The sequence below is a fragment of the Hylaeus anthracinus genome, unplaced genomic scaffold (assembly GCF_026225885.1).
Source record: "Hylaeus anthracinus isolate JK02 unplaced genomic scaffold, UHH_iyHylAnth1.0_haploid 3, whole genome shotgun sequence".
In the NCBI taxonomy this organism is placed as follows: domain Eukaryota; kingdom Metazoa; phylum Arthropoda; class Insecta; order Hymenoptera; family Colletidae; genus Hylaeus; species Hylaeus anthracinus.
Window position 1 is genome coordinate 16,378,784 of NW_026535284.1, and position 20,826 is coordinate 16,399,609.

General features: G+C 45.4%; 1 protein-coding gene across 2 annotated transcripts in view; it reads left to right on the top strand.

Annotated features, from left to right (window-relative positions):
* Window positions 1-3,346: 3,346 nt before the first annotated feature.
* LOC128893487 (protein turtle-like) overlaps window positions 3,347-20,826 on the top strand; it is a 125,747-nt gene continuing 108,267 nt past the window's right edge. For both annotated transcript variants that reach the window (XM_054154463.1, XM_054154464.1), the window contains exon 1: window positions 3,347-4,272. In XM_054154463.1, coding sequence (XP_054010438.1) covers window positions 4,149-4,272 — 124 coding nt within the window. In that variant the 5' untranslated portion in view covers window positions 3,347-4,148. The remainder of the gene's footprint in view (window positions 4,273-20,826) is intronic.

Below are 20,826 nucleotides of genomic sequence, written 5' to 3' on the forward strand. Positions count from 1 at the left end.
CTTTTCGAGCGATAAGACAATTTATAACCGTGTGCGACTTGGAACGAACATTGAGCTATTCGAGAAACTGATAAAGAATCGTAGCTCTCTTTAAGGGTTGATACACGCGTTACACGTATTTGCGAAATGCTGCGAACAATATAACGCGAGAGAACTCTACTTTGTCTCGGCGAAACGACTGTTATTCGAAGCATTCTGGTCCCAAGAATGATGGGAAACTAAGGACAAGTAAAGAAATTTAGTTGCATACGACGGATTCTTTTAAACCGAGAAGTCGAAGGAGAAACGTTTTCTCTCGGACTCGGATTTTCCTATTCGTTGAAAACATTCACGTTCCGAAAAGAATTAGTTTTATTTACACGGTCCTTTTAAGCAAACCGCCATTAATCCCCGTTGACTTTAAAATAATAGTGAAATGCAAATGCTGGGAATAGCGGAACTGAAGCGAACTCTTTGTACCCGGGGGTTTATTTTTTCCGCAAACCACTTTTTGTATGCATGAGTTACGGTTTAAGTTTCGCGAGCAAAAGCATGTTAGCGAAATGGAACCGAGGGGGAACAAAGATTCCGGGCGCGGCAAGACGAATGTTTAAAACATAACGCGCTGACGAGCGAACACGTTGCTCGTAGAGGAGTCAATTTTCCTGTCGCGTGTCAATAAAATTCGTCTCGAGCGACACTTGAAACGATCGAATATACAATACCAAATTTGCAACAAGTATCTTTACCAGGTCGTTTCACATCATAGAAATGCTACATAGATACATAGATCGGAGGAATTTTTTCTAATCTCGCGAAGAAACTTTCATATCATTTTGCAAAATTTCAACCGTAGAGACTTTATAGCTGTCCGTTGCCAGTATTTACGTTTCTTCGAACGTGTGCTTCGACAGAAGTAAAATTCTACCGCCTGTAAAGTTCCCCATTTACGGAAAACGCGAGGTAAAAAGGGGGCGGTAACAAGAGACGACACAAACGCGTAAAGGGATACAGCGGAACGATCTTATAAAAATTCAGAAAGGGTTCGTCGAAAGTGATCGAACAAAAACATGTGTCGTCTTTAATCCACCATTCTTTCTTCTGGCAGCAACGCTTTTTTAGACGCGTTCGGAATTCGGTATTCGGTATTCGACCCGCGACGCGTACGCGCCCAAATTCAAAATTCAAGCAAACTTCCTTTTTTTTTCTCTCGTCGATACTCGAACGTGTCCGGTATATTTCCGTTCAACGAGCGAAACTTTTCTCGTTCGAATGGTGAAACTCGTTTCAAACTCAACATTTATGGTGGATCGTTGAGAGAAAAGGATAAACGGGCCAAGGTCATAGCGACTCGGTGGGAATAAGAAAATCGTGATACCTTATCGAATACGGCCAATTTACACGCGTGCATCGCTATCGTTAAAGAGGTCATGTTTAATTTTTGCAAATATAAATTCCAAAGGATAAGATCGGAACGCATCCTGGAAATAATGTAAAACGAAGAAATAGCCAGGGGAAGCGCAAAGATATGATAATTATCGAATTCCAGGGAAAAATAAAGGCAACGGAACGAACCAGAGGGAAACTAGTAAAAATAGAGAAAAATTGGCGTGTTTCGCTCTCGGTAATTGGACAGCTTCACTTGTACCTCTGCAAGAATCTTAATGCAAATGTGGCCATAGACAAAATTAAAGCGAATCCCCTTTCCTCGACTCGTGAGCCGACGACAAAAATGAGCATCGATTTATTCATATTCGATTAGAGTTAGTGTAAGGATGTTTTTCATTTGCTTTTTGCCGAATTGTATTTCGTCTCGGGTCCCGCGATGGTATTATAGCGCGTCGTCGGGATAAGTAACGAGAACAAGAAAAGCATTTCGTAGATGAAAGAAGGGAGGCACCTGCAGCGAGGAAAGGGTATCGAGAAACAATGAAGCAAAGCGAGAACTAGAAAAATACTAAAAAGAATCGGGAAAGACGGAACCAGTGAATCAGCGCGACGGTAAACGCTGCGAAACGTGACCGGAAATGCGGATGGGTGCCTCCGTGAACAACGAGGGAGGAATTCCGGGACGCTATACTCGACATTAACGCAAAATTCAACTTCTTTCAGTCCCAAAATAAAACAGTTGGCCTCGCCGCGTTACCGCGTTATCAATTTTAACAACATTTCAAGACGCGTATCACCGTCTCCTACCTATCGAAACCTCGTACCTTTTCCTCTTATGAATTTTTTATCACATCCCGATAAGTTTCGCGGGAATAAAAGAAAAAGAAAAAGAAGATAAGACCGTGAGAGTTTCCACGAAGGAAACTTGGTTGCGTGGAGGCGAGGTTAAAACGGAGCCACGGAAAACGAAGAGAAGCAAAGCGAATGGATTAAGCAAACTAATTTATATAGAAAAAAAAGAGCAATGCAAAGAAAAGAGAAGAGAAGAGAAGAGAAGATGGTAATCGGAAATAAGGTAGGGGTGGTAGAAATACGATTAACGTGACTAGGAGGAAAAAAACGTTCGCGCTAGTTGCCACGGAGAGCCGCGAGATCAGAGGGAGAACAGGTGAATTTGTTTCACTTTGTAATTCTCTCTTTAATTAAACATCCTCGACCGTGCCTCTATTCAGACCTACCCCCTGCGCAGAGACACGCCGCAGTATCTGGCATTAATATAAACGCGAACCTTTGTCATTTCCATTCATGATTCTTCAATAACTTCCCTCGGTCTCTCTCGCTGGAAATTTTTGCATTCGAGCGCGAAGCGCCGACACAAAGCACCCTGGGCTTCTGCACCGCGATAAAGGAAGAGAGTGCCGAGGACTGAAGACAGCGAGATAGAGAGAGAGGAAGATAGAAAGAGAGATACGGAGAGAGAAAAAATAAGAAACGATATATACACTCTGTGACAAAAAACAATCAGGCATTTCAAGATTATTAACGTTTCTCGAAAAGAAAAGCTCGACCGATGAAGAAGCTCATCGCGGGTCGAGTGGAAGGAAGAAAAAGCGATCGAGCAAAGGACGCGTGGAAGAGAGAGGACGGAACATTGCGTTCGATACGCATGCGAGGTAAAGCATGTGCGCGGGCGCGTACTACACAGGGCCTCTTTTCGATCGACGTAACACCACGGACTTGGAAGCAACGTCGACGTCGTCGAGAACGACGACGACGACGACGACGACGGTGACGAGGATCCCGCGACGTCGGTGGCTGCCCTAGGCAGCCCTAGGCTGCCCTAGGCTGCCCTAGGCTGTTCTAGGCTGCAGTGGCGGCCGCGTCGCGTCGACTCCAATGTCACAGCGGCGGTGGCTATGCCCACCCTGGTGGGGATCGAGATTCTCCGAATGGGAACTAGGGGTAGCAACGGTGGGGTTGTATCGAGAGAGGGAGAAGAGGCGGTAGTGGTGGCAGCGGGCTCGACAGTGGCGACTCTAACGTCGACCGCGGTAGCTGTGCGAGGGTAGCGGTGTGTGCAACCCACGGCCCGGTGCTGATACACTATCGGGGGTGAGCGAAATCTCGCTCGAGAGCGAGTCCGCGCGCATCACCGTACCACTCTTTCGGTTGGCAAAATTGTTTCGAGTATCGTTATCGCGTTGAAAGTAAAACACCGGATAAGTTCTCGCAAAGAATAAACGATACAATCGGGAAAAGTTTTGAAAGTCGCAGAGGCCACGGGCCCGTGGAAAGGGCATCGGATCGGAAGAACGAAGGAATCAAAAGAAAGACGGAAAAACGTGCCGCGGTATATCGCATTCGAATCGCGAGTGTTGTCGATTTCGTTTCGAGAGTGATTCTCGCGTGTTGCATCCCGGGGAATTGCGTGCTGCGGTGCTCCCCCAGGGGTAAAAGTGATTGAAAGTGCGCGTTTCGAGTCCGTATATTCTCGGTCCAGCTTCCGTCGCGATACATCAAATTGGCAGTTTCTATTTCGAGACAACGTATCCGATTTCCCGTATCTCGTTTCATTTGTCGCGTGTGTAGATTTCGTTTTTGCCCGGCTTGTGCGCGAAAATTTTACGCGAAGAAAATGCGTGAGATGTGCGCCAAGGACACGCGGGACGAAGGTACGTGTAGACAGTCTCCGTGAACGAGGAGGAGATCGTCGATGTGGACGACGGTGCTTGGCGATCGGTTGCTATGATCGAGCCGCGGATAGTTGACGTGGAACGATCATGATTTACCTTAGACTGCACGTTGGGAGGAGTCTACGGTGCAACACGAACGCAAGGCATTGGAACGTGTTCATCGTACCGCTCTTCCCACTCTGGATTATTGGCGCTTTCTGTGTAAAAGACAGTGAGTACGAATTGCTTCGTCGCTCGTTTCTGTAACGCGTCGATCAACGAGATTCGCGCCGACAAACAATCCTGAGACGCGAAGGAGTTCCGAGAATCCATGGATTCCCCGGACCTCTCCAGGAAATCGCGGTACGCGATGTTATCGCAACCTCCGCGTCACGAATACGCAAGAAACGCTGGTTCGCGAGTTTTCTTTGCTGCTGCCAAGTATTTAACGGACTTGGTTTATTTTTTATTCGTTGCTCGACATTCGGAATTACTCTCTTCGACTTAATTCTAAGGTCGTGTCATTTCTTTTCGGCACAATTTCTCCAAGTTTGACAGGAGTAAGTTCAACACCCGATGAACTTTGTAATTGAACGAATGTTATCATTACACCATCCTTGCTACAAATTCGAATTAATTTTATACCTTATCGAACGAAATAATTATTCTGTTATACGTTAATCGACGTTATCTCTCTTTACGCTCCAACATCTTTTTCCACACGAATTTCGCTTTCTTATCGATTCCTGCAATTTCATCAGCATTCTTCGATCGTCGATGTACAACCTCGAAACTCTTAGGATTATACGGTTTTATCAAACTGGATGAGCTCGCGGATCAAAGGTATCGTTCTTTCCGGTGCGCTACTTTCGAAGGCAGCGGTTCGATGGGACGTTTCCGTCGACGGCTTTCGAACCTCGGCTCGATTGTTGCTTCTCGCTTGATATTCTTCCAGCTTCTACCGATAATCTCGCCGTTCTCGCGTAAGACCTCGTTTGCCTAGCGGGATGACCTCGTCTGAGATTGCTCGTCGAAAGAAAAGGCTTCTCGAATGGGTCGCGAAAAGTCCAAGTGGGAAAGCAAAGGATTCCTAGCGCAGGAACGCGACCCTCGAGCTATGCTAACGCTCGACAAAAAATATTGTAACGTTGCTAACGATAGTCTTTGTAGTACCATTTTTCATTCCAAATGAAACGAGAACCAGAAGCTTTGGTAATTTCCTGCTGGATTCGCAGCTGAGCGTAACATTGTCTTATTGTCAGACTCGAGAATTTACACCAAAGAGGGTGCTCTGCTCGTACTCTCCGCGTCTTGAATTTGACACGAGCGTCACTTGAGCGTGAACGTTCCTCGAGAGCTGGTTGGAATCAACCGTAATGAGATCGTGGTAATTCGGAAACACAACTACGAACTTGGAAGCTCGCTCGAAATATGGATCGTTGTCGAGTAAACTTTTGGCCTCGATACATGTATAGAAATGTAATTCGTTATTTTTTAGAGAGTTACTCAAAATGCCAAAATAGGGGTTAAGGTGTGCAATCGACTCTCGCGACCTAACCCATGATGACAAACCGTTTTGCTGTTGAATCCACGGGGTGGTGAATTCTCCCGTTGGTGTTTTTTTCCCCGACACTCGTCCGTCGCCGAAACGTAAAAATAACGAGACGCTCGTTAAAATTCAACGGAAAGCTTTATTGAACGTTTCGAAAAGTTATCGGAGGCACGATTACGAGAACCGACTGGGTTTATCGTGTCGGTTGATTTAAAGATCGATTTTAAACGCAACAATGTCTTCTTTGCTGCTATCTTTTACAAACGTATCGCATTGACGTTAGCCTTCGTTAGATACGTAAACGTAGAAAAAATGTTGAACTAAAAACGCGTCGCACAGTCGAACGATTTGTACGTCGATAAGGATAGATACGACTCGACTCGGCTCGAGTCCGCCATTTTATGTTTAATTTGTCGATGACCGTACTCGATTCGAAGTTGCATTATTGTCTAGAAGATGGTGAAACGCATAGCTTCCAATGCGAGTTGCTTCCACGCTTTGCCATCGATGGTTAACGAAGATTTCGCGAATCAATCAGTCCTCTCAACTTGGTTGGGCTCGAAATCATCGAATGGAACCAGTGGAAGTTCCGTTCCGCGTTGCATATTCATCGCGGACGCAGCTCGACGCGCGCGTTTGCGTCAGCTCAAAGACAACTTTCCACTTTGACGGAGCGTTACGTTTCCACGGAGATGTATTAAGCCAGTGCGCGCAGGGTTCTATGGCGGCTTTCATCCGGCGAACAAGACGGGAACCGGACGATTGGCTTCTCTTAGTTGGTATTCAGCTCGTTTCTTGGCGTTGAGAGATGCGCAGACACGGCACTGCCGTCGTTTACAAAGCTGCGACGAAAACGATTAGATTCGTTGCGCGAATCTCATAGATATCGACGAATAATATTGTATCACTATGTACGGTACGAACGAGACAATTTACTTTGAAAAGCACCTTGAAAATCCGATTTATGATACGATTGAAAATTGTCTACCTTTATCTGTTTCGCTACGCGTTGCGATATCGTGGTATAACGGACAATGGCTGTTTATTTAGGGGTGGTCACCGTTTAATCGCGCCAAAGTTCGAAGGAACGTCATCGGCATCTAGCGGCCGTAACCATAAGTCAAAAACTTTTGACAGGTCTCGCGACCGTTTACACACATTCATTAACGAGGTGCCAGGGTTCTCGCAACTCATCATATAGACAGATCACGTCAGCCCGTTAGATCGAGCTACACAACTCCGTCGGTTCATCCTGTCGACAAACAGTTTCCAATCTGTCGGCTCCTCCTCTTTCCTCGAATTTTAAGCCGAGCTTACTCACGGAGCTGCATCCTCCTGCTAATCGTAGTGCAAATTTAGTAGTCCAAGATTGCTTCATTCGTTATTTGCCTTCGGATTTAGGTCTTTCGCGGTCATCATCGACTAGGTCAGGGTCGTCAAGTCGAATCACTTGCTCGCGATCCTCGCCCTGAGCGTATTCCCTGGCTGTGAATTTTTCAAATTAGATATTCAAGATCGAGGAACAAGTTTTACAATTTATCGCAATGAATATTATTTTGGATAAATACAAGCCATTCGAGTAATCATATTAGCGTGGAAATGGTACGCTTCGCGTAGTCGAAGAATCTCCAAGATTTAACAGGCGACGCTGGCATTCGGTGTCTACGTTTCGTCCCCATAACTCGAATGTCTGCAACGCGCATAATCGTCCCAAAGACGATCGTATTATCGCATTATTAGAATGTCACGAATTCGATGGGAACAATTTGCGTATTATTCGACCAATTCGCGTAACACAGATATTCGTCGTTTTGGAAATGCGTTTACTCGGGCTTCTAATAACCGGATTATACTAACTCTCGTTATACAAAATCCACCCATGACTCCGCTGTCATCCGAATGTTCGGATCGAGCTATTCGTTTTCGCGATTCGACACAACCCTCGTTGTTCTTTCTTCGGGTCGGCCAGGAAGAACCGATGAAACCAATCTCACCCATGGTTCGATTAATGATCGCTTTCAGTCGCGAATCACGTTCGGCTACCGATGCCAAATTTCCTTAAAAACGTGTGAATTTGCATTAATCGATAGAATGCTCACCTTGCATCTACGTATATATCGATATATATAGATAATCGATATTTTTTTAGTTGTAAGTTTCGGAAGCAATATCAGGGACATTCGGACACAACGTTTCTAGCTTTTCGTTTCGTGTTTCGATCGACGCGGCCTTTCAAAGCGACGAAACGATCGCGACGGCCGCGCGGTAAAGTCGCGTGACGCGCCACGCGTATAAAACTTCGAAGCCAATTAATCGACGTCGACGCCGCGGCGTCGCTGGTAAAAAAGCTGTGAAGCGAAAATATCGCTTCCTGGTTCGCGCGACGCGTAAAAAGATTTAAATCGCACTGATCAGCGTCGCGTCCGACCGAACGAGTCCGACGAACATGATCGTTCCGATTGGACGCGCGCTAAAGTGCATAATTATTGAAATTGGCATTCGCACACCACGTTCGAAATGAAGAATCTTTTTGTCGGTGAAGCATTGATATCTCGTACAAGTAGTCTTCAAGGGCTGTAGCTGTGCTTGGTCACAGCTGCGATACGAGTTTGACGTACTCGAGCTTCTCGTAGGGCCTCTGGTCCTTAACGCAACGCTGAGCAAATATCGTAGAAAAATGTGAAACAGGCCTGCGTGGCAAACACTGTTAACAATATTATATATCGTTTCATAAATACAATCGGAAATAGTAATTTTCAAACATCGTCCTTCCGAAACGCTTAATCGTAGTTGACTCTGATTAATCACCTTAACTTTGGACGTGAAATATTTCTCATTGTTCATAACCAGTGAATTTCGCCCCTTTTATCTTCTACATTCTTGTCGAGGATTCTGCTGTATCAATTCGAACGTGCCGCGAAATTTTAACTCGCGCTATGTATCTTCCGCGCGATAAATTCGCGTCGGTGTTTGAACGTGTTCGCTAAGTTAGCGCGCAGCGCACGTTGCCAGAAATATTTCTCTCCGATTTTAAGGAAGACTCGTTAATTATAGTCTCCCGTTAAAACGATTTCCTACGATCGATAATCATTTTCCCAATGAATCTCTGCTCGACTCATTTTCTTGGGGAAACGACCTCTGATACGAATATCGAGCCTTCGAGCGAATGTTTGAAATACGGCTGAAACCATATCGCGACATAAAAGTATCATTAATTTCAATCTGTATTTTAATGACGAAGAGTCGGCGAGAATATGAGTAATATAAGGATTAAAGTAGAAGACTAATGTTCCTCGTATTAATTCAATCGTTACGGTCTGGCGGGCTGAATGCATGGTTCGCGATATAAATTATCAACCAAGTCTACCCTGGTAGACTCCGCGATGTAAAATGAATAATAAATCGAGTTTATCATTTGAAATAATAAAGCTTCTATCGGCAAAAAACGTTCTGTTCGCGTACCTCCGACAACGTATAAAATTTCGGAACGGAGTATCCGCGAATCGGATACTCGTTATGAGTTACCGACATTGATGGAAAATAATAGGATATCTACGTCGGCTTATATTATAAGCATGAGCCTCGCCAGCGCCTAATGGACGTAAAAAATGTACAGCTCTCGATAGTCCGTGACCTGAAAATTTACGAGCCTCTTAGGCGCAACGTAAGCGAAGTTTCGATTAAAGTTTAAAAACGAACGCGATCCAAGTTGAACCGTGGATAGTTGCCGCGAAAGCTGGCATCTCGCGGCGATAATCTGCTATAAGTTTTCTATTAACTTGGATCGAAAGTTTCATACGTATATCCGTTCCGAAATTCTCGAAGGAATCCAGGGTTCAACAGGTCAGCAGTCGAAAAGTGAAGTCGAACACGGTCAGTTATTCGCGATGGTCACGAATTCCTCGTGTTACAAACATAAAATCTTCCGGCTCGTAAGTTTCACGGTCGGGCGAGGTTTACACGGTTCTCCGAGCGACGTTAATTGCGGAAGATTTTGCAAATGGAGCACGGGGAATTACCACCGTAATGCGTTCGAAAATGCAGTGTTGCAGCGTCGCAACGCGAGCTTCATCTCAACATTAACGGCGTTTGAGTCGGTACTCTTTCTTCGGAACGCATCGATTTAACAATAATCGATGTAATCGTTTTCAACAAATACCGGAAAATGGAGTCGAAAAATATACGTAATCGTTGAATCGCAATGGAATTGAATGGAAATGGATTGTCTGATTTGGCATAGATATTTTACCACAGAATTTTATGATCGCGTTAAAGGCACCTCGACAAAGGTGTAAAGCATAAAAAGGGCTGCGATATCTCGCACGATCCGTTCGTTTATCTCGTCGAATTTTCGCGGAGATAAAATGGAGCGTTTTTTTTTTGTCCCTGCAAAAAGTGGCTTTGCAAATTATGCAAACGCCGCCAGGCGCCGTGCCGCGAAACGTGAACGATTTGCGGAAATCCCTACTTTCCGAGTGAGTGGCGCGAACGACTCGAGAATCCATTCGTTCGGCGAATTACCTTGCAATATGGTGGAGCTCGTTGTAAAATCCTGTCGATGCGTCGCGAACCGGATCTCTTGGTAAGGCTTGGTAACACACTCGTCATCGAATGCGGATTATAATGTATGCGAAATTCAAATGAAACTCGGCAACTTGCCTGTTTCATTAGTGGCTGCGATTCATTAGTCCTCGATACAATTAAATTATCCGCATTCTTTTCTTGGAAAAATATAATTCGCAGGATGCATCTGTAGTTTTCTTTTCAATGGAATAATGTACAGGGTACACGACACGAGTCGCAGTCATTATTCAGCCGACGATGAAAAAACAGGTACGCGTATCCAGCCTGTTAAACGAGGAAATCCGTGATTCTCGTTTGTAACTCGCTTTGGTCGGTATCGATCGTGGATGACGTCTGTCGATATGAAGTTACAAGAGCAGCCAAGACCCAGCATTCAGAGAACGTCCATGGCGCAAAGCCACTTAAATTGCTTCGCGTTCGTTTCAAGTTTCTCGTACGCCGATAAAGTACAACCCGATGCAGCCAATGCTCGTTGGGAATCGTAGCTAGGGCATGCGATACGTCGCGGTCGTGGCATTCCCCGTGAACCGAGTGCCGTTTCTCGTACGGTGAATATTTAAGCATTTGTATTTTGCTGGCAATTTTCATAAAACCCCCTTTCTCTTTTCTCTGTTTGTGGCGAGCGCGTAAGGAGGGAGGTCCGGCTAAAAGCGCCGTTAACCAGCGCTACTTGTACTTGTAAGGGCCTAAATTATTAGCCTGACAACATTATTACCATTCTTAATTTAACGCCGGCGCCGTCTAGCCTGGCCGTGCTCCAGCTTCGTGGCTTCGCGAAAATTAACATCGGAACTCGGTGTTCTCCGTCGGAGGCTGCCTGAAATCGAAGCGAGCGGAAGCTGGAACACGCGTCGCGTGTTTTGGCCGCACGAGGTCACGATTTCCCCTCCGAATAAGATTACGTTGCGTTTAGGAAAATTAACGTATAAAAGATGTAAACGTGGATCGCTTCCGCGTATAATTGGTAACGCGCTTGGTATTATCGGCGAGAAAGCGGAATGAAAAATCAGGACAACGTAACTTGGTTCGCATTTGCTCGTAGTACGTCGATGATTCGATGTTTCCTCGAAGCGTCGGCGTCGGTTGCGGAGAAAAATACCATTACTTAGAGCTTTAACGTTGCTTAAAAGCATCGTCGACGGAACCTGGAAAGAATGAAGTTACCTGTTCTGCTCGAAACTAGACAATTACGCGGGTAACTCTATTAATAATTTAAATGAAATTTTCGGGGTCACGGTTCCCTCGGCTTCTTCATGATATTCGGGCGTCAAAGAACTCCCCCGACCCCTTCCACTCACCATCCACTCGAAAATATCACCGGGAGTTGCGTACATTTTCTCGTCCTTATCCATTATTCGCCTACTCCGGTTACCCGACTACTTTCCACGTAACTCGTGTATACGAGAGGGCGTTCTATATCGTCGACGAGCCGCTCGTCGACGTCGAGGATCGTCGCGTTTAATGCACCTTCCGCTGACAACGGTGTCATACTTCGAGGAACCCTCTATCGGGTATTGTGTTTTCGAGTCACAGAATTGCGAGGTTGGGATGGCTGGAAACTATTCTTCATCTACTGACTCCAATGTCACTCGACCTATATGTATGTTTACGCGGAATGCTTCGCAACGCTAGCGATGTGGTTATTCGAAACGAATTGTTCGTTAGCGGGACTGAAAATCCGAAGACGATACAATCTATTCCTGCAATGTTGTACGTAACGCACTGCTTTCGGATAGGTTACTTCTCTCGAGAAAGTTTGTTTGAAAGTTGAAAACCATTTCGCTTTGTATATATTTTTTCGTATATCGAATCAATATTCGCAATGCTTGGAATGCTTTTCAGATCCGATACGATTCTTGTGTTTCCCGACGAGTTTAATATCGGGTGCCTACGTGCGCAGCTATACACACCGCGTGTGGCTCGTCACTTTCAACGAGGTGGATGAAGTTTATGTTGTTTTCGATGTTATCGGTGTTCGCTCCAAGATCCCTTACGGATATTTTCGACTTCCCGAATAACAATATCTCCTCCTCGACTGGTGCTGTTCGAAGTCTTTATTATTCGCGATAGGACGATCCTCGCCGAGAACTGAATTTTTTACAGCTTCTGTCAGAGTTATTAATTTTCGATATCGTGTTTTTCGCGCAATTATTGCGCAATCAAGATGTCTAATAAACGCTGTAGTGCTGCGGTATAAATTCTAGTAAATACACAGTAACGCGATGCATCGCATCGTTTCGAAGGCAACCCGTCGCGTTCGCGCGTCGTGTTGAGCGGTCCGCAATGTCTGATTAGCGCGGCGCTATGCTACTAGCCGTAAGTAGCGTCGTATACCATACACAAGTAAGCCAAAGTTTCCAAACCATTGTTTCGGTAACGTGGCTCGTATTAATTCCCCCTGGAGCGTTTGAAAAACAACTCGAACACTCGGAAATCATCGTTAACGTCTCTCGTGCAAATATTGGTTACCGTTAATTACTTGTAGAACCTGCAAGCTATTCGGAACTGTCTCGAGTTGCATCTGTCGCTTCAAATATCATTGGTTGACCATTTCCATGGTCATCGATAGAGCCCACCATCTGGAAACAGTATTCCACTCCATGGTACGTTCCAGCATACATAATTGAACGCACGTTAACGGCTCACCGACCCTATCGACTCTTTGGCTGAATTATCGGGCGGCTGGAGTTTAATTAAAATATCCGACGACGAGGCTCTAAATTAAGCAGGAGTTCTAAGAACCCGGGCAGTTTCGAGCCGACGCCGACGTCTGGAGGAGGCGTCTTAAAATTCTCCGAGTTTGCCCTGGAGGAGGTCGTTGGTCATTTAAATTATTCAGACGTGCTTTGGCCGCGTCTCAAACCTAACGACACTCCATTAACACTAATTTCCTGGTTCTGGCGCGCGTGCGCTTCGGCCGGCCCGATTTAAGATTCACCGAAAAGTCCTTATCGTTGGTCCTGGTTCTTCTTATAATTAACGCGTTTCTTTCGATGTTATAATCGTCTCCGTTGGCAAAATTCTTGGACTAAATTAAAATGTTTTCGTCGGTTAGCTAAAATTACTTTGTACATCTCGCGCGACAAACTTTGATCCGTCAATCCTCAAACCTATTAGACGAGGTTATCTCTCCATGCGGATGGAAACTTGCTGCTAACAGTTCTCGAAGCGGACATTACTCGTACCGAACAATGCCGCAACTTCTTTCAACATTTTTCTTCATATTGCTCGACGGAACGTCGGCGTCGTGATCAAATGTATCGACGACGTAGTTTCTCGTTCGAGGGAACTAGAAGTTAGCTACGATGAGATACCCGTTTCTTTTTCTACAGGCTTTAAGCCCGATCGAATTCCTTCGATATTGCAGCAATAACTTGGCCATCCCTGAAGTATTTCTATTCGATACGCTTGAACGCGCAATTACCAAGTTTTTTCATTAGTTCTCGCTACAATTACGCGTTCTCTCGTTTCGCGAAGCAACAATACGAGCAAGCTCCGTAATCTCGGTATTACCAGAAGCCACGTACAGGACGTAACACCACGAAAACGCCGCTAATCTTGGCAATCTTCGTATCCTGTGAGTGCTCTTGAACACGGCTACGAGGCGCAAAGGGTGTTCGCGAAGGGACCCGGCCTGGCGCGACGCGATGACGCTATCGCATTACGTCTGAGTTAGCCCCACAGCCTTTCGCGTTATTACTCAAGTGTGTCCCTGACGGACGTTGGATACCTTAGACTTGGATGAGCGGAAATTACGCGCAGGATGTCGCAGATGTCCTGTTCCGTTTCTCAAGAAGAATTATGCCCGGAACCACAGCATTGCCAATTTATTCGTTTCGAGTCATTTGGCGTTTGATTGAATAATTTTTCAGGATAAACGGTTCAAAAGTAGATTTATAATAACACGACATGTTCTCGCATTATTCCGTATTCCTGCAGTGCAAATAGCAAGAGGAGAGTGCGTCGTGCATTTTGCTTTTACGATCGGAATAGCACCGTATAACTTACGTAGTCTCAACAATGCTCGCCGAAGCCGTTTCCAGTCCGCTTAGATAAGAAGTGGTAACCATATTTCTTCCCGACGGGTAAAAACCTCCGCGTTGAACTTTCCCTGAAAAAGCTAGAGCGTCGATGAATCGATAGCCGATCCTCGGTGAACCGTTTTAACTCTAGGTCTTGAAAACCGGTCAACGTAAAATTGACGAGCTATCGGTGAACGGTTCGCTGGAACTGAGCGCAACCCCAGTCGACGATTTTACATATCGGCTTCCAGCCTTTCACGGTTCTCTCTTTAAGAGTAACAAAAATTGTCCGATCGATCCAGTGCCACTTACTTAGTTTTCTATCGAAACATTTTCGAATTGGAACAAACGCCGCGCTCCGATCAATTTTCGCGAGGTTAGCGAGAACCGGGTAAAAACTATAATGCTCGCGAAAACTAAAACGGTAATGCATTCGAATTGCCGCGAATACTTGAACCGATTCGTTGAATCCAAAGTCGAGTCCGTTAAACTCGATGCTTCCAAGTGGAAACACCGAGTTCGAATGTACGTGCTGCTTTGAAAAAAATATTGAAAAAATGTCGAGATCCATAATAGTGCTCGTGGAAAGGATCACCAGATGTCGGTTAACCTACATTTATCGACCAATTTTGATAGAAGCGAAAAGAATTTATTTGTGAAAACCAATTGCGGGTAAACTACGATACGTCACGGCGTGCCGTTCGATCTGTAATATTTACCGTTTTCGCCATTTTAGTAGTTTCAACAACAGGGAATCGAGTTTTATTCAAGCTGTCGATAATACGGAAAACGGCTACTTTGACAATTAAGACGGAAAGCACGAAAAGGAAATTCCCTGGACGCAATTAGAAATCACAGGACGCCATGAGGTTTTCTCGCGAGAAGCGTTGCGATTTCAGAGACTCTTGTCGTAGGAGTCAAGTATTCTTGACTCGTCGTCCAAGTTACCACGGCGCGGTTGTGTCCGTCTCGACGCGTTTGGCTAACGAGAGCGTGCCTGTTTTCTATGGAAACCGAATTAACTCGCCGACTAGTTCAAACGGACGAGTGAGTTCCCTTCGCTGAGCTAGCCGGCCGAGTCGAGTCACCGTGAGCTCTGTTAACTGGTATTTACGAAATCGCCAAGCTACCACGTGATTTCTACGAAATACATTAAACTCTCACTCTGTATCTCTATTTTTAGGATCTTAAGAAATCTCTACCGCCCCTAAAATCTAAATAAAGTATTCTCGCGTTTTATCTGTTCCGATATGTGTGTAAACTATGCCGTATATTATTTATCTCAACATCTGTTTAAACTGTGTCATGTTTTTACTATTCCAATGTTTGAATAAACCGTTACACGTTCTATCCACCGTAGCAGCTTAAGGTAATATTTTGAAATCTCTTCATCTTGCCAGTCTACGGGTAATTTAAACGTTTTAACGATACGGTAATTTCTGCTATTGTAGAAACAAAACATTTCCCGAGTTTGTGGACTAATCGTTGTCTATTCGTAAAGGGAGTCTAGCTCAACTTCTTACTTTCTTTTTTTTTTTACTTGTACCGCTTTCGATCGACGTAAACCGCGAATAAATTTGCATCGCGAGGTACGGAGAACGTGGTACTCGTTAAAATTGCCTCTCGCGATAGAGTGTCTTCTTCGAGTTTATCTTTGCTGTTTGAACGACAGAGGGGCATCAGCTTCCACCCGCAGAGACGACACCTGTTAAGTGTTGTCGAGTGAAATGTAAACGAGAAGGGTATGCGCGAATCGTCTACGCTTCGCTTTGACACAAAGGCGTGATCGTCTCGCTTTCGCCTTTTTACTTTGTTTTATCATCGTTATATTTTTAAGCTAGGCTTCCGTTGATAATCGAAAACGAGACCACGTTTCTATTTCGCAACGAATTTAAAGGCTCCTCGCGTCCAGTCGACCGGCTACTCCGTTTCTCCGGCTACTCCCTAATCCTTGTCCAGCTCTGCTACGCGAAACGGTATTCCACGGATGGTCACGATTGGTCCCCTCGAGCTGGCCGTAAAGCTCGAATTTACAGCGGTCGTAATTCGTTGGTTCGTCGCAAAGATCCGAACACCGTCGAGGACCGGACGCGATCGTAATTCTCGCGCTTTGCCTCTCGAGGATCGGAGGATGGCGGACGTTTAACGGCGCAACGACGTCACCTTTAACCTACGAACGCTGCGAGTAAGTGGCGATGGAGTGCAATGTAAACGACAGGACGACCCGACTGGGTCTGCTTGCATTTTCGACGTTCCAGTCGACGTCGAGAACAACCCCTTTGAGGGGCCAAGTCTGCCCTAGCACAATTACCAGTCGAGGCTCTTGGGTTAAACGCGCAAAATTCCCGCAGATCGGAGTCCCTCCGCGCGTCCGGTAATCCTTTGCGCGCGGAAAGCTCTGCTTGGAAATTCTATCTGGCCGATTGCGCCAGCGCCGAAACCCGTTCTCGACGTTGACCTTAGTCTCTGGCCACGCGCCACACATATGCAAATTACCGGCTGTGCTCCTCAATAAAACTGTCCGGACTCCAGGAACTTAATTATCGCCGGAAGTTGCGTAACTAATTGCATTGTTCCGTGCGCAAACTCGGAGACAAACGACTACGCGCGCGTATCTACTCGTGGAACGGGAATTAGTAAGGGTAAATAACGATACCAGCGAAAGAGATCCGGGAAGTTGGGGGAAAGGTCCTGGAAGGTTTAATCGATCCAGATGCTTTCGAACTAACGATGTTTGCTTTTTGAAACGTTGACGCGTTCGAAAAGTCTTACTCGAAACATTTCTCGAGAAGTGGCGTGAACGCGAGAACGTAAATCGAGAAAGTCGATGTTGGTTTCGTTTGAAAAGGTCTACAAGTGGAGACCGAAGTTGATTTGTAAATCGAATTCATTTTAAAATGAACCGAGAAGTTTTAATCTATGTAAACGAATCCCGAGTAGACGGAGAGTTTGAAGTTGGCGAAAACGTAGATTACGAAATGGTTGAGATTCAAATTTTAAGGGAAGAAAATTGTATCGTTTAATTATTCCGGAGTTTTCGTCTTTCGCAGTCGCTGCCAACGATTCGAGAGAAGAATAAAAATATAAATATCGCGTCGTTTCTTTATACCGGAATCTGCTTTTATAATAGCCGATCCGCAAATTATTATATTATAACGCTGCGACGAGTTCTCAAACTGTCCGTGAAGCAAAGTACACGGTAAAAGCGAGCTTCGAGTGTATTCGAATGCAGAGCGCGAGTACTTATTTATTCAGATTGGCGTGGAGCTAACGTCAAGAATGCCGCGCATGTAGCGCGTGCAGGACTTAAGCCGGCGCAATGTGGCATCGAAAATTAGCATTTTAAATGTTTCATTTGCGGCATATTAAGCTTAACTTCCTAATTCAACGGAAAATCACTTAAGGATTCCATTTCGCACAGAATGTACGTACATTATAAATAGGATAATTTTATAGAAATGCAAGAAAAGAAAATTTTAGAAAATACGTATTTCGTAGTTTGATCTATGGTTTAAATACACAAATTGTCGTGAAAATTGACAAACATTCTGCAATAAAAATGTATTTATGTTAATATTTACATAATTTGTAAAAATGAATTTTTCTGAAAACTATTATATACCGGATAGTTTGTTCTGTAAAAACGATACAAATTATTCTTTTTAGTATTGTATTACAGAATTACGAAGTCTCCCGCGTAAAAAATACTTTTTGCGTTCCGATTCCCAGCAGCAGGTGCGACGTGGTTTCGACCACGTTAAAAGGAAGATTAACGCTGCCGAAGACGCCGCGCGCCGATGTGGGAGTAAAGTAAAAGTTTTAGCGCTGAGTGGTTTGAACGTGACTCAGCGGATCGCGTACGTATTCGCGAGCCAAAAGGATATTAAGATGTGATCAACAAGCGACCGACGCCGACGCGCGACGGCTCAAATACGTTGACGATAGGCGCGACCTTTTTCTTTCGACCACGCGTTGCCACTGGCTGGTGCATTACTTCAAACTTATTAACCGAAGGATGAAATGGTTGTCGGAACGGAACGGTTGTCGCAAGGTAGACATTTCTTTCTCAGCAGCGAGAAACGGACAAGAGCGTAACATTTCTCGATTAGTTTTCATCTATAACGCGGTAACAACTGTAACAAGGTAGCTAGGACTACGGTCTCACGATACGCTGCTACCAGTCGTAGCTGAAAGCTTGTAAGGGGTATTCGGTGGAAACTGGTAGCATACGGGGCTTCAACGAGAGATCTTCTTCAGTCATCGCAGTCGCAAGATACCGCAAGCGGGCCTGCACGCGCGTACCGGGTAACCACCGATTCGTCTTTGAGCACGTACCACCATGGGATCCACACAGGTGCATGCCAAGCCATGTAACCACATAGTAACCGCTGAAAGTTAAAGGGCTCGGATCGTTGGCGTCATACGAAGCAAGCGGTGCATGAAATCAACTCTACGGTATGCGATGGGTTGAACGAACTCAGGATCTCATGCTTTGAAAATATCAATTTTCTGTCGAACGCCGCGTCCTTGCGTCAGGGTTCAATCGCACAGCGCCGGCCGGCGTCAAGTTGTACACGATACTTGGTCGAAAATTGAATAAGAGTCCGCGGGAACAAGGCATCCTAAAAATTCTTTCGACGTAATACACTCGAGTTTCGTGTCCTGTGAATTCTTCTTCGATCTTGGATTTCTTAAACATGTAAAAAGTAAGAGCCGAATCAGTAAGATCACCCTAACGAACGCGGATAACCTTGTCGTACTCTGTCTTTTAATCCACATAGGTCAGGCTCCTTTACCTCCAACATGCAAATCCTTTGAAAATCTGTGAACATCGCTGCTCGAACCATCATCCTGGTAAACAGTCTATCGATTCAATCTCTACTCTCCCACGAACACTTGAGCAACTCGATCGATACGGTAACGCAGCTCGAAGGGTCTCAGATGTTTCGGAACTGTTTAAGTTAGATGTTTCGAAATTAACTAGAAATTCTCCTCCCGTTACGAACAATATTATCTTTTCGGCATTAAAGACGAGCCCCGAACGCTCGGCTGGTGTATTTCCGACGATATTCTCGTTTTCGATGTTTGCCTAACAATAAGCGTTGTTCAATTTTCTCCGACCGGTCGAGTAGGGTCGTGTCGAGAGAACCGAAACAATCGTTCGTAGAGTTTTTTCGTTCGAGAGACTTGGGCACGCATGACATTAACCGAGGCTCCGCAAAGCTTCGTTTATAGTAATGCTCAATTATTAATCGGCAATCGATGCGGCATTGAGGAGGTTTGCACAGGTCGAGAGTACTTTAAATCGCGAATCGTGACGGTCGCCATTTATAGACGACGAGCATTCGATATGCAAAAAGAGAATACGAGATACGAGCTTATGGATTCTACTTGTCGTGTGCCGACTCGCGTTAAGCTCGACACAGATTACACGTGACTTTCGATTCTTTGTAAATGTAACACGGTTGGCTGAGTGTCTCTAGCTGCCATATGCTTTGTTTGTATATAACATATTTGAAATGCGAGCGCGATAAAATATCTTGCCACCTATACCGTCGCGACGTCCGTCGAGCTGGATTTCAATCGTGCAAAGATGTAACGTCGAGAACTTGAGAATCGATTTTCTCGAAAACGAAGGAACGCGAACGATAATCGTTCCATGCTTCGATTCGCTTTTAACGCGCAGAAAATCACCTGCTCCTCTATTATATCCTCTACACGTCTTGGCGTTGCACGGTTCGCCGAACCGCGTGTTAGTTGGAATAAACAGTACGTTAATTGTATGGAACAATGCGTTCGCCAAGGTTGTAGAATTACAGTGGATTCGAAACGGTCTCGGGCAATGGGAGGTCCATCGAACAAAAAGCAACCCGCGGCTTTCCGACCGAGCCTTTCGCTCCGCTTCGAGTTGCCACGAGTGGTTGAGCTTCCCAACACTTTGATCCAGTTATTTCAGATGAACAAGTTGCCTTCGGCCGATCGAAAATTCTCACTTTCGCCTCCCCGACTAGGAGTTTACCGGAGATTTCTTTGTGTCCGCGTTGTTGGAGATGCCTTTCCCGCTTCCGGATCCTCGGGGGGGGGGGGGGGCTGTTAGCGAGTCGCGGCCGAGCGATTAACCCTTTGGCGGTTGAACATTCTTTCGAGCAGCTGGGAAAGTTTCCGCGGATTTCGATAACTGGCTGAAAAGCACTTCGGTGAGATTTATGACTGTTTTAACGTCGACGAATAAATTTGCCTTGGAGAGTTTTGGGAACAGCGAGGCGCGGACGGAACTCGGAAGATAGCGCGAAATTGCGGGGAAAGATTGGCTATAAAACCGACTGTTTATCGTACGTTGAAAGGAAGAAGAATATACGGAGGATCTTTGCCTCGATGTAAAATTCATTGAAAATCGTATCGAAATGCCGAAAAAATGAAGCTCGATGAATTCCAGCTTATTTACCGCTTCCAATCGACAAGCGGTGCTTCGTTATCCGAGTACATAGGCAAACACGCCGATGACCATCGGCTTCGGATCGGTTCGACGCGGCGCGGCGAAACGTATACAAACAGCGTGGAACACGTCGGTGGACGGATAAGTACAGGCATCGTAGACACGCAACCCCTCGCCGGTAACCGGAAGATA